At 36.4% G+C, this 13,833-nt stretch overlaps 1 protein-coding gene across 3 annotated transcripts in view; it reads right to left on the bottom strand.

Moving 5' to 3' along the window:
- LAMA2 (laminin subunit alpha 2) overlaps positions 1-13,833 on the bottom strand; it is a 660,268-nt gene that overhangs the window by 436,973 nt on the left and 209,462 nt on the right. For all 3 annotated transcript variants that reach the window (XM_066248490.1, XM_066248491.1, XM_066248492.1), the window contains exon 4: positions 8,494-8,736. In XM_066248490.1, coding sequence (XP_066104587.1) covers positions 8,494-8,736 — 243 coding nt within the window. The remainder of the gene's footprint in view (positions 1-8,493; positions 8,737-13,833) is intronic.

Raw genomic sequence — 13,833 nt, 5'->3', positions numbered from 1 at the left:
GTGTCACCCAAAATTTATATATTGACACCCTAATTCCAATGCAATGATTTTTGGAGATGAGACTTTTGAAGGGTAATTAGGTCATAAGGATGTGGTCCTCATCATGGGATTAGTGCATTTATAAAAAGAGACACTAAAAGTTTCTCTCTCTGCCTCTCCACCATTGAAGAAACCAGGTCCTGATCATAATGTCACCTTGAACTTGGTCTTCTTAGTTCCAGAACTGTGACAAAAGAATGTTTGCTTTTCAGCCACCCAGTCTATGATATTTTTGCAATAGCACCTCAAACTGACTATGATATATGTGTAGAATCAATGGATTGAACCCTTAAGATAGTCCTGGTGAAAAACCTTATTTTATTCAGTTTGTCACATGCCTATTTAATATGAGGTGGCCCCTGGAACACCCACAGACTAGAACACTTATTCCCTAGCCATGCTTGGAAAGAAATTATATTCAACAGCTAACTCCATTTTAAATGCAAATTAAAATAAAAAATAAAAACATATTCTAAAATCCTCTTTAAATAGTTTCTGTTAGATCTCCTACAATGTGATTCTTATTAAAATCAAACCAGATATGTGTTTTGAGGATTTTTCTCTTGACTATATCCTATACACAGGAGAAGTGCCCTCCTGCTTTTCCACCCTGCCTCTTGCTTCTCTCTCTCTTTCTGTCTCTCTTTTCTCCCCTGTAGCCATGGCTCAATTGGAGCAATTTGACCCTGGGAGCTGAGAATGGTTCCATGGTCTCTGTCTCAGGTGCTAAGAAAAGCTTGATTGCTGAGCAATGGAACAATGCTCTAGATGGGCAGAGCATTGTCCCTTAGTGGGCTTGCCAGGTGACTTGTGGTCAAGGTGCATGTGGGAGTCTGTCTCTGCCTTCCCTCCTCTCACTGAATAAAAAGTAAGTAAGGAAGGAAGGAAGAAAGGAAGGAAGGAAGGAAGGAAGGAAGGAAGGAAGGAAGGAAGGAAGGAAGGGAGGGATTTAAAAAGTGGTTTAAAAGTTATACATATAGTGTAAGTACCTTAAATTAGAGCTTCCATATAATTGATGAAATTATAAGAAAACATAATTGAGAAGTAAGAATGAGATTTAAAAAAATTTTAAAGACAAAAAAGAAAAAAGAATTCTGAAAAGTATATAACACAATTGGCACTCATTTAATTCTAAAATCAAAAATTATACCTATATATCTATATCTATATTTATTTATCTACCTACCTGCATATAACAATGTAAAAGAAATACTAATCATTTAGCAGAATAAAGATTGAGAAACAAAAAAATATAAATATAAATATAAATATACCAAGGTAAAACTCTTAAAACTAGAAAAAGAAGATCATTGGAAAGATAAAAATAAGCCAGATAAATATTAATAAGATAAGAAAGTAAAAATTTTAACAAGTATATTAAAAATAATAATTTTCCCATCAAAAAGAAAAATAAAGGTAAATGATTTTTTTTAACCTAAAACAGTAAACAGTTAAATTCCAATAAGCTTAAAAAAAAAACAAAACTGGGCAGCAACTGACCAGAGGCCATTGCAAGCTTATACAGAGAGGGGTACAGCCCACGGGGAGTGGGGACCCCTGAGCTTGTGGGACCCAGCAGGTTTCCCAGAAAATCCCAGGCATGAAGATAACTGTTGTTCTTTCCTGTGCTTCTCTGGTGCTCAGAGTACACACTGGATTCAAACCACAGCTCCAAAAATTACTAGTTGTTAGACTCTGGGCAAGTTATTTGACCTCTCTGCACAACGTTTCGCTTAACGGTAAAATGAGAGAAGTATTAGCAAATATGAGTTTATACTTGTAAACTCTTCAAGTAGTACCTGCCATAAAACAGGTGTCCGATGAATGTTAGCTATGATTGCTACGATCCCAGCCGAACCCATACCAGCACTTGAGACTCATCTGTTCCCTCTAGCCCTTTAAACTATAGAAAGCCCATGGCTTTTGGTTTTGCTTATTTCTTCAGTCCTGTTAGGTCAGCTCAGTCTCCCCTAGGGTTGACCCCACAAAACACCGTGGCATGGCTCTGTGACTTCATGTTCCCCAAATCTCAATTCAGGCAAAGCCAGTTTGGTCATCTTGCAATGAGAGAAAATTTAAGCCTATGCTAGCTATTGAACTAGAGAATCTGCTATCCTCTTCTTTTTTTTAATTTAATTTTATTTTTTCATTTCAGAGAGGAGAGAGAGAGAGAGAGAGAGAGAGAGAGAGAGAGAGAGAGAGAGAGAGAAGGTGGGGAGGAGTAGGAAGCATCAACTCCCATATGTGCCTTGACCAGGCAAGCTTAGGGTTTCAAACTGGCGACCTCAGCATTCCAGGTCAACGCTTTACCCACTGCGCCACCACAGGTCAGGCGATTTTCTATAGGTTATAAGGAGGCATTGTCCTGAATGAACTAACTTGATCTTCATTATAGTCATGTGAACTGGCTTGGGCATGTGTTGGATAGGTTAGTCATCCACCCAAGCCATATGGTTGATCAGTGGCAGAGCTATATTTGAACAGCCTACAAGACAGCAGGCTGTGCCTCTGTGCCTTCTACTGCAACTTTACACTCTGTACCCAGCTCAGCAGACACTTACCCCTTTGTTCCATTTCAGTAGGTTTGGGTAGATCCTATGCCACAAAACTGAGATAACCAGGTCTTACCTATTGGTGTTATCTCAAGATTCCATTCCCCTTTAGTTTCTCTGACGTGCATGATTTTCAGCAATGCTGTATTAATTTAACAAGAACTTACTGATATTTTCTAGGCACAATATTGTTGAAGGGAATCTATAAACTGATCAACAGAAAGGGATACATGCTTCTTAATTTTATCATTTTATTATAATGGTGTATTTTCAAGTACAAATAGATAAAACGAATCATGGATTTTCTATGTGTATAATTCCAAAACATATCTAGTGCTGTATATATTTTAACTGGAGTTGAAACATTGCTTTTAGAGGATGTCATGTAAACCTCATTGTAATGAGGCACTTTGTGCTTTATTAACTGGCCCCACGGTGGTCAATGCAAGAATTATTTTTAAAGAAAGAATGTCTGAAACCCCAAGCAATTATTTCTCTTAATCTCTTTTCAAAGTGGATACAAATTAGTGATGCCCTGCTGCTTCACTGTAAAGCTACAACTCCTGGGGCAATGGAGAGAGACTAGTTTCTCATTTTTATTCCCACATTTCCACATAAACTCATATATGCCATCATGCTATGCCCTTGACAATGTTACACCAAAGAAGGATTTGAGAAACATTTCTCAATACAGTGGGGGCCTTGTTTCTTCCTTCTCCAGGATTTGCAATACTAAGAATCACCATAATGTCAGGTGATTAAAAAAAGAAGAAAAATATTCTGTCTGTATATATAAAATTCGCTCAAAAAGGATATCAAAATAATATCAAAGGTCTATGTAAATTTTACAGAAAAAAAGAGTGTCTTCAAAAATTAATGATGGTTTATCCAGGGAATTGTATATAAGACTGCCATGTTGCAGAAGCAGAATCAAAGTTGAACTTAAGTTCCATTTGAGTGGTGGTCAAAGAGAATGGGAGGGATTGCGGTAAGAAGGAGAGGAAATCATATGTAAATAACTTAAAGGTGTCTGCATGTGGAAATTACTGCAAAAATTACTACGGTAGCCATGATTATTTAGTGAGCAGGCTAGTGACAATCCAGAGAAATGAAAAGGAATAATTCCAGTCACAGAAAGCGGAGAACCTCATATATGAAAATCAAAAATACATTTATTAAAATTTTAATTCTAGGATCCAAAAGCAGTGCCACTAACACAGTCCATCCTTGTTAATTTTATTAGAATGATTTTCCTTTCCTAGACACTTCTTTATACCACTTTATAACAGTTAAAACTCAAAGCTTATTTATTCCACTGAACCCACACAGAGATTCAATGTACCAAAATTAATCATGTTTCTTAGCAGATATACGTTAGTCTCTATCTTCAGTTGTAAGTAGTTAGAATGACTGATATGCTTTCTCTAAATAACTGATGATCTGTTCTCTAAAGTTTGGGAAGGCTGAACAATAAGTTGAGAGAAGAGATATAAAAATCACCAGGAGTACTTGTTTCAAATATACATACAGCTTCCTTAGCCTTCCTAAATCTTCCCTGGTCCCAGAAATAGCTATCTTTCAAATGTCCCGTGTGATTGCTAAGTAAAACCAAGTTTGGGTGGAACCATTGTTGTAAGTAGAGTTCCCAGTGGTGCCCCCAAATGCAGCTCTTGTTAGCAGTTTTCAGTAGCATCTTGGGGCAACTGCTTTCCCCAGAGGCAGCAAGTGGGCTGACAGCAGCCCTGGATGGCGTCGGCTCCCTGCAGCTCTACTGGAGAGGGATGTCTATGTAGCTGTTCCCACCAAAGCTGTTTCTTTGGCTGGGCTCAAGTGATGGTGGCCTCCCTGAGGTCAGCTGCTTCACACCCTGTAATTCCTATTTGGGAGCTCAATGAAGCAGGCAAAGCAGGGTCCCTGCTGATCCCTCTCTTGGCAGTGATGATACAAAATTGCCTTTCTGAAACAAGCCTATTTGAAGGCTTCAGCTCAAATCCTCCTTCTGTTTACTGCCTGGATAACAACATATTGGTAATATATTTTCCCCGTATTGTTCTCTAATTTCTCTGCCAGACAGGAACTGAGACTGCGAGTGAACATCTCCTTTTCCTTTGAGTGCATGCCTTCAGGGTGGACTCAGGGTTAATATTTCTTTGTAGTAGATGAACTTAGTTATTTAGGGGCTAGAGTAGTGTCCTAACGTACCTTATGGCAAATGTACACAATGAACATTTATTGATCTCTCACAGGCCATGTGGGTTGAAGGGCAGAGAAGGTACCAAGTCAAAGAGTGGAGGGAAAAGAGTGGAGAGCTGGGGGTGGGGAGCACAACAAATAAAGCTGAAGAAATAAGCAGAGATGATGCTGTGTGATTCAAGATGGCAGAAGGTAAAGCTAAAGTCTCTAATAATAATCTGAATAATTTAAAGTATTTTAAAATGTTCTCCAAAATTCTCCAGACAAGTGACAAGGTAATAAAACATATAATCACTGGATTTGATATTAGTCATAGAAGACTATTTTCTATTACCTATAACATAAACATTATTGCTAAATTAGTTTATTATAACTGATATATGTTTAATTCATAATGCTTTGCTTCCTGGATGAACCTGGAAAAGTATTCTACTATGATTTGACCAGTGCTGGTGCAGTGGATAGAGCATCAACATGGGCTGCTGAGGACCAAAGTTTGAAACCCTCAGGTCACTGGCTTATGAGCAAGCTCACCAACTTAAGCCTGGAAACATAGACATGACTCCTTGGTTGCTGGCTTGTGCACCTCCACCCCAGTCAAGGCACATATGGGAAGCAATCAATGAACAACTAAAGCTACGCAACTATGAGTTGATGCTTCTCATCTCTCCCTTCCTGTCTGTCTGTCCCTGTCTGTATCCCTCCTCTTTCTCTCCCTCTCTCTCTCTCTCTCTTGCCTGCTAAAACAGTTTAGATAGATAGATGATAGATATATAGATGATAGATACATAGATACATAGATAGAGAGATTCTATGTTTATTTCTTTTATTCTTTGACTTAAATTTATATTTAAAGGGCATTGTGAATGATCATTTAATGTTTAATCAAAAATAAATATTTCAGATGACATCGGAACATTTACAGCAAAATGGTGGGATCTTGATAACATGATAAGAAGCGAAATAAGTAAATCAGAAAAAAACAGGAACTGTATTATTCCATACGTAGGTGGGACATAATAATGAAACTAAGAGACATTGATAAGAGTGTGGGGGTTACGGGGGGAGGGGGGAATGGGAGAGGGATAGGGGGTGGGGAGGGGCACAAAGAAAACAAGATAGAAGGTGACAGAGGACAATCTGACTTTGGGTGGTGGGTATGCAACATAATTGAAAGACAAGATAACCTGGACTTGTTATCTTTGAATATATGTATCCTGATTTATTGATGTCACCCCATTAAAAAAAATAAAATTAAAATAAATAAATAAATAAATAAATATTTCAAATCACGAGTATTTAGATACTGCTGTGCAAAATAAATATCTATCTAAAAGCACTGTAAGACTTATAAACTAACAAGAAAGGAATAGATAAGAGATGTGCATATAAAAACAAATATGAGTAATGCAATTAGAAAGCTGTTTCATTTCTGTGGTATTCTTTCCCTAAACCCAGAACCAGGACCAGAATCTAGTCTTCTAATCTTATGTACATTCTTCTATATCCTGAAATCACAGAATTAGGACTCTTTCTACTGATATTAGATTCAGCACGTCTATGGTTCCTCTAAACCATTTTTGAGTATAGCAATTACCAACTTTTAAAAATCAACTTTCAGTCTTTACTATAGTATGAAAGGAACATTAACTTGGGAGTCAGGGGAACTGGATTCTTATCTCAGCTTTACTACCTGCTGAGCTGGGTGTCTTGGTACACCCACCTTCTCTGGATCTGTTAATTTCACAAAATTACATGCTTTACAGCATAAGCTACCCATATATAAAATGGAGCAGATATCTTCTGCATTTAATTATTATTTTTAAATACTATCATTCTACTTCAAATATTTTAAATTATTTTCTGTTTCTCACCTTACTTACTTTTCCATGATAGAGAAACAGACTCAAAAGAACATGTCACAGAAAAAGTTGAATAAGTTGTTCTTCATAGTCACTATCAATGAATATTTTTGGTGAAAGTCTAGGAGTGAAAACAATATAGCCAGCTAAACAAACAATAACACATCAGTTTACTCCATGTTGACAGGTTAGCACGGTTAAAGGACGGAGAACCACCACCGATGTAGAAACAGAATGATTTGGGGATGTGCATGTGATATGTACATTACATGTCTATCTTATTTTATATTGTTCAATCAATTCCTGAGTTGGACCTTTTTTCAAGGTAAAGAATAGTTTTAGAAATATTAGATAATTATTAATCCTGAGTGAACACTAGATCCAGTAGTAAAAGAATAAAAATTCAACTCAAATATATTCTCTCTACACTCCTTACCTACACCCATCTCCTCAGGCCAGTGTGGACAGACTGGGATGGCTTTGGGCACAGAGCAGGCCGAGCAGCTGTTTGACTCACTGCATTTAACTTCTTGTCATTTGGCAGATTGAGATCTCAGCTGAGAACACCATTTGGAAATTTTTTCCCCAAAAAGTGATATTTTTGAACATGGAATTTAAAATATAGTGAAGCACTGGTATATATTCATAGAATAATAGTGGCAAAAGACAGTGTGATAGATTTGTGTCAAAAATCTAACTTCCAGCAGTGTTTAAATAGATAACTCTAAATTGACAAAGGTGGGCATGATAGAATATGAATATGGGTTTTCTGAAAATGTAACTATACAAATGAAACTAGCTTCTGGTACATGGATAATTGAAGAGAGACTATCAGACATGGCTATAAACAGAGAAGTATAAATATATAAGCAGATAGGAAAAAGGAGCTTGGCCATATATACTGAAGAGAGGCATATTAGAGAAATATAATTAAAGTCCAAGAGACTCTCCGGCTAAGATTTGGGTATTTGAAAGGAAACTAATAATAATTATAGTAAAAAACTACACTCTAGTTATTATTATCATTATTTCAGCAGCAACAACAAAAATAGTTACTACAAAGCATTTAATGTATATGTTAGCACTGGTCTAATGCTTTCAATATAGTAATTTATCTTTTGACAATCATATGAAGCAGGAACTACTATTGTTATTCCTAATTTATAGGAGACAAAACCAAGGTTCAGGGATGGCTCAAAATTACAGAGCTGGTATCAGGTAAAGCCATGGTATGAATCTGTGGCTTAAAGCCAATGAATAAATCTAAAATCTTAACCATAGGGGAAAAAAGATGCTACAGAGAAGTAGAACACTTGGATTAAGCATTAACAAATACTCAATAAGCAAAGTCTGACCAAAGAAATGAAACCCACTGTAGCCTTATGTGATGAGAGCAGAAAAACATACAAAGAATTCCCTTTCATTTAGGTCCTTTGTTTGAATTTTATTTCTTTCAAATTTACCTTTGTCCCCTTCTTCAGACCACAGTATACACAGAACTAAAACTTCCTTTAAGGTCTCAATCCTTCTTCAATCATTAGCAATCCTCATTGTCAGAACAGTCTCTTTATATGTAAAATTAATCACTGACTTTTTCACTGAAACCAATTTTCTCTTCTCCGATCTTTATTGGAGATGGGAGATACATACTAGATGAAGGCAGTTAAAATTCTAATCACCTTGGGTTTTTTTTTTCTTATTATTTAATAACTCATTTAAATGTATTATACTTCAGTGAAAATCTTATTTTAAAATCTCTCTGACACTAATTACTGATATATTCAAGTTTTTCTGACAAGCCTATTTGGCCATCTTAAATCTACTTATGGTGAGTTTTCTCATCTTACCTCTCCATTTTCTAAGGGATGTATCTTGGAATAAAAGGAAGTGCAGATGACCTCATCGTCTTTGGCATAGGATGGTGGTCCAGTGCGGGGATAAATGTTGTAGAGGGTTAGGCACTCGGAGTCCGTCACGGCGTGATACTGCCAGGGCTTATATTCAGCATCATCAAGTGAGCGTTCCAAAATCCAGTTTCCGGGCCGTGGAGAGTTAGCTGCTTTCACAATCACATATGCAATCTGGAACACCTAGGTAAGAGTGACAACAACAATGTGTAACTTTGAATTCCAAAGTATTCCCACCATTTTATATCCAATAAAAAGGCTTAATGCTACAATAGATTTTTATTCCATAACCCTTGAAATTTTGTGAAATGATTTTATTGTAACGTGTCCATATTTAATACCTTTTTGCTAAGATGAGAAGTTTCATGTTGACTGTCATGTCTTTGAAACAAATGGGTAAAGATTGGTTTTAGCTCTCTAACAACTCACTGACATTATTTCACCCAAATTTTGAAAGTTCCATTATAATCATGATCACATAAAGCATTCATTACATACCCATTTATTCCTCTTACTGTGTTAGAGAATATGAAGTAGGAGTTAGAAATTCAATGTATGAATGATAGTGCTTGATAGTTTAGAAGATCTGCTTATTTACATGACCCAATCCTCCAAAAACTACCACCTTGAAGGTGTTAGCATGGTGTGGCAAAACCAACCCAGAGCTTTAGAGGAACAGTCCTCTATTCAAATTGTGGTCTCAGTATTTATATGATCCTATGCTGATTATTTTACTTTTCTAACTTTTACTTTCCATTCTGCAAATGAGGGTTAATCAGTATACCTCTGAGAGGCAATTTGGATCAAATGAGATAATATGTGCAGAGTACCTGGCAAAGGACTCGGCAATAAATAATCAATAAACATCACTTCCTCTACATCCCCAAATAGAAAATAATGCAAAAGAAATTCTAGTTCAGCAGATAATTAATTAAAGCTGGAACATATTAAATGAAGGGTGTCTGTACTGTATAAAAATAAAGAGGGGGTTGGGTCAAAGAAAAGCATCAGAGTGAAAATAGAGAGGGATGTGGCAAACCTTTATTTTCATATCAGCATAAAATATGAAGTAAAAAATTACTCTGGATGTTTTATAATAGTGCATATGCATGTCTTCACCAATACAGTCCAAAAGTACAGAGAACAGTGCACAAACATTAAGTAACATTTACATGCAATACTTGGGGCAGAAAGACATAGACAAAGTAATTTAACTTATAATTCCATCATCCATGGGTTGGTAATATATTGTAATTATGAGACATATGAAAAATATACTGATAATAAAGCAACATGAGATGGTTGTGCTCTGAGATATGGGTGCTAAGCAGCTCTAAGCTTGGACTGACTGGAGTAACTGGAAGGATACAACTGGCAGGGCAGACACACTAAATCAGTGGTAGTCATCCTGGTCCCTACCACCCACTAGTGGGAGTTCCAGCTTTCATGGTGGGTGGTAGCGGAGCAACCAAAGTATAAATAAAAAGATAGATTTAACTATAGTAAGTTGTTTTATAAAGATTTATTCTGCCAAACTTAGCGAAAATCTGACATAAAGTACTTGGTAAGTAATTATTATTATATGCTTTAACTTGCTGTAACTCTGCTTTATAAACTTTATAAAGTAAAGTTATTTCCTTACTTTATAAATCACCATTACTGTGGAACCGGTGGGTTGTTAGAAAATTTTACTACTAACAGAGATACAAAAGTGGGTGGTAGGTATAAAAAGGTTGACTACCCCTGCACTAAATAAAAGTGATTAAGGGGTCTGCTTGTGCTGCAGAAAAAATCCTGCAAGAAATGTTCTGGAAATAAACTGTATCTGCTTCATAGTTTGACATGAGACCTTAATTAATGCATAAACAGTATTTATGGTAACTCTAAGAGACTGAATTTAAAAATATGAAAAGTTGGTACAAAAGGGCTAATAGGAGAGGCTCTGATGAAGGTCTTTTGAAATGGTCTGAGGTCCTTTGAGATCTTTGCTGGCAGTTGGGTACACTTATGTGCAGTGAGAGGAAAACCACAAGTCATCAAATGATTGAAAGTAGGGCTAGTATTTGCTTTTTTAGGCACTGTTGTAGAAAAACCAGTGGTTAACATACTGGCAAACTTCTGTACTTGGTGAATTTCTGTGGCCCAAGTCTCATGTTGGCCTCCTCTTCCCTGAGACCACCTGGTTAACCTCAGCCTAGCAAAAAACAGCCAACACGTCTATTCTGATTGGTCTGCACCTGGTTCTGTTTCATTGACTATCACTACAGGTGGGAAATATTATGAACCTATATTTACATGATATACAGATAAGTATAATTAAAGAGAGACACATAACCATGTGCATATAAACACTTAAATGCACCTAGACCGTCTGGGGAAAATATATGTTATGTTCAAGTTGTTACTTTTGGGGATTGAGAATAAGGAGTCAAGGAGAGAAGAACATACCTATTGATGAACCTGACAGAACACAAAGACAATTGTCTCTGTTATAAAATAAAACACCCTGGTCCTAATTTCTGGTAATTTTAAAGTATTCATGACAATGTAACTAAAATGATAAATACTACAAATAACTAATTTGTGAGTAGTCCGAGATGTTATAGTTCTTACAAATCATTTGAAATAGCGGGAATTCAATATTTATTAGAGTTACTTGAGTGGCCAAAATCATTGTAATATGCTTCTTTATTACTTTTTTTTTTAGCATAACACTGTTTTATGTTTTTGTTTTGTGTGAATGTGTGACAGAGACAGAAAGAGAGAGAAATAGAGAGAGGGACAGATAGTCAGGAACAGAGAGAGATGAGAAGCATCAATTCTTTGCTGTAGCTCCTTAGTTGTTCATTGATTTCTTTCTCATATGTGCCTTGACCGGGGGCTACAGAAGAGTGAGTGACCCCTTTCTCAAGCCAGTGACCTTGGGTTCAAGCAAGCGCCCATGGGGTCATGTCTGTGATCCCACACTTTAAGTCAGCAACCCCACGCTCAAGCTCAAACCAGTGACTTTGGGGTTTCGAACCTGGATCCTCTGCATCCCAGTCTGACGCTTTATCCACTGCACCACTGCCTGGTCAGGCATAGCACCGTTTTTTACTCTGTTTGTATGAGCTTGACCTCCAGTCAACACTACCTTATTTTGTCATTTTTAGAAACTGAGACATATATAGTGTTCATCCTATTAGGCTTCTATGAGCTGAGAAAATTACTTAAACTCTTTGATTCTCTGTTTCCCAATGTTTTTTTTTCCAAAGTCAAAATCATGAAAGAAATATTGAAATAATAAATACAAAACACTGCATGTTTGCTGGGGGGGGGATATATATAATTATTTTAAATTATCATATTTTTGTTTAGAAAAAATTGCTAAGATGTTTTAAAAATTAAAACCAAAAAGAAAATAGCATAGCATAATTAGGTATCATAGGTACCTAATAAGAAAAAGAAAAATACACTGAGGTTATGGCTAAAAAAAAAATTGGTTTAGAAAGCAACTCAGGAAGCAAATATGAGTGAAGGCCAAATTCTTTTGGAGCTACAATGTACACATAGGACTTAGAAGTTTCTGTGTTGGATCTGGAATAATAGATGAAATCCAGGCAGTAAAGTTATACTAGAAACCCAACAGACTCTTTCTATAATTTAATATAATGGTCAGCCTCAGTGACATGGAAAAGCAGTCATTGCCTTAGAGAATATTAGAAGAGTCCCATTTCAAAACAATATGTCTCTTTCATTTATTATCTATGGATTCTTTCACAGTCCATGCAAAATTAATTAAATGAGTTGGCATGTAGTATTTTGAATAAACTTTTAAATATGTGGGAGACAGCATTATGAAAAATCACAATGAATAGAGGTATTCTTTGAAGGCGTCAGAGAATGGCTGTGAAAATTTTTACAGTGATTTTCTAAGTGAAAATTGGAGTCAGACTCCAATTTTAATGAGTCTAATAGAATAATTCTCTTTATGCACCTATGCTACTTTCATTAAGTATGTCTTCTCTTTTCAGCATGAAAACTCTTCAAAATCAGTAGTTATAAAACTTGATTTCCAGATGAATAGACCCTAATTTGTATGGGGTGCAGTAAGGAAGGCAAACACCTCATTAAGAGAAGTACAAAATGCTATGATGGCTCGGTTTGATGAACCTTAGATATCAACATGTAATTCCCACTTTTTTTTTTCTCTGTTGGAAGGCACTTTTCACAAAGCTGGTGCATGAAGAAAAATAAATTCAAAATAACTTTTGAAATAATACCAAATGTTTGATATTTTTATATAACAAAATTAATTTTATATTTCTATTCCATTTGTATGTCACCTAAAAAAATATTATGTAATTACTTCACTGATGCAGAACTGAATTATTAGATGTTCCTGCCACACTAAGCAGTGTATTAAGACTTAATTTCACCTGACCAGGCAGTGGCGCAGTAGATAGAGTGTCGGACTGGGACGTGGAAGACCCAGGTTCGAAACCCCAAGGTCGCCAACCTGAGTGCAGGCTCATCTGGTTTGAGCAAGCTCACCAGCTTGAGCCCGAGGTCACAGGCTTGAGCAAGGGGTTACTCAGTCTGCTGTAGCCTCTTGGTCAAGGCACATATGAGAAAGCAATCAATGAACATCTAAAGTGCTGCAACAAAGAGTTGATGCTTCTCATTTCTTTCCCTTCCTGTCTGTCTGTCCCTATCTCTCTCTCTCTCTCTCTTTGACTCTCTCTCTGTCTCTGTCAAAAAACAACAACAAAGACTTAATTTCTATTAGGGTAAAATTAGAGAATAGTGTTCTTTCTAAAGAATCCCTCAGTCCCAAGTAGCAAGAAACATACCCAAAGAAGCAAGTAACATACTCTCATATACAATGATGCTTCCCAATCTTTTCCATGCCATTGCTGAGATACAGTATTGACACAGCTACGGGATAAAAGGATGGGACCTCATAGCCTTTAATGTGCTCCCTAGAGGCTTTGGCCAGTCTGTGTGCTGGCCAGGGGTTGAATATGTTAGTTCATCTATAACCAATTGGTTCTGACATCCACAACAAAGCTCTAGCACATGTATTGCTGGGTCTGGATATTTTAACAATATTCTCTGCTGTGACTCTAAGGAAATCACTTTATCTTAGTTTCATTGTTTTTAAAAGAATCACAAATCTAGAAAAAATGCTACCAAGAATATCATATTTTAGAGATTTTACTGAGGTTTTTGAGTATCACTAGCCACAATTAAGAGAGCCAGGTCAAAGTATGACTCTTTAATGATGTAACAAAGCCATGG

This window comes from Saccopteryx bilineata, chromosome 12, assembly GCF_036850765.1.
Source record: "Saccopteryx bilineata isolate mSacBil1 chromosome 12, mSacBil1_pri_phased_curated, whole genome shotgun sequence".
Taxonomy (NCBI): Eukaryota; Metazoa; Chordata; class Mammalia; order Chiroptera; family Emballonuridae; genus Saccopteryx; species Saccopteryx bilineata.
The sequence above is the reverse complement of the archived record's forward strand: the minus strand, read 5'-3'. Positions and strand labels throughout refer to the sequence as shown.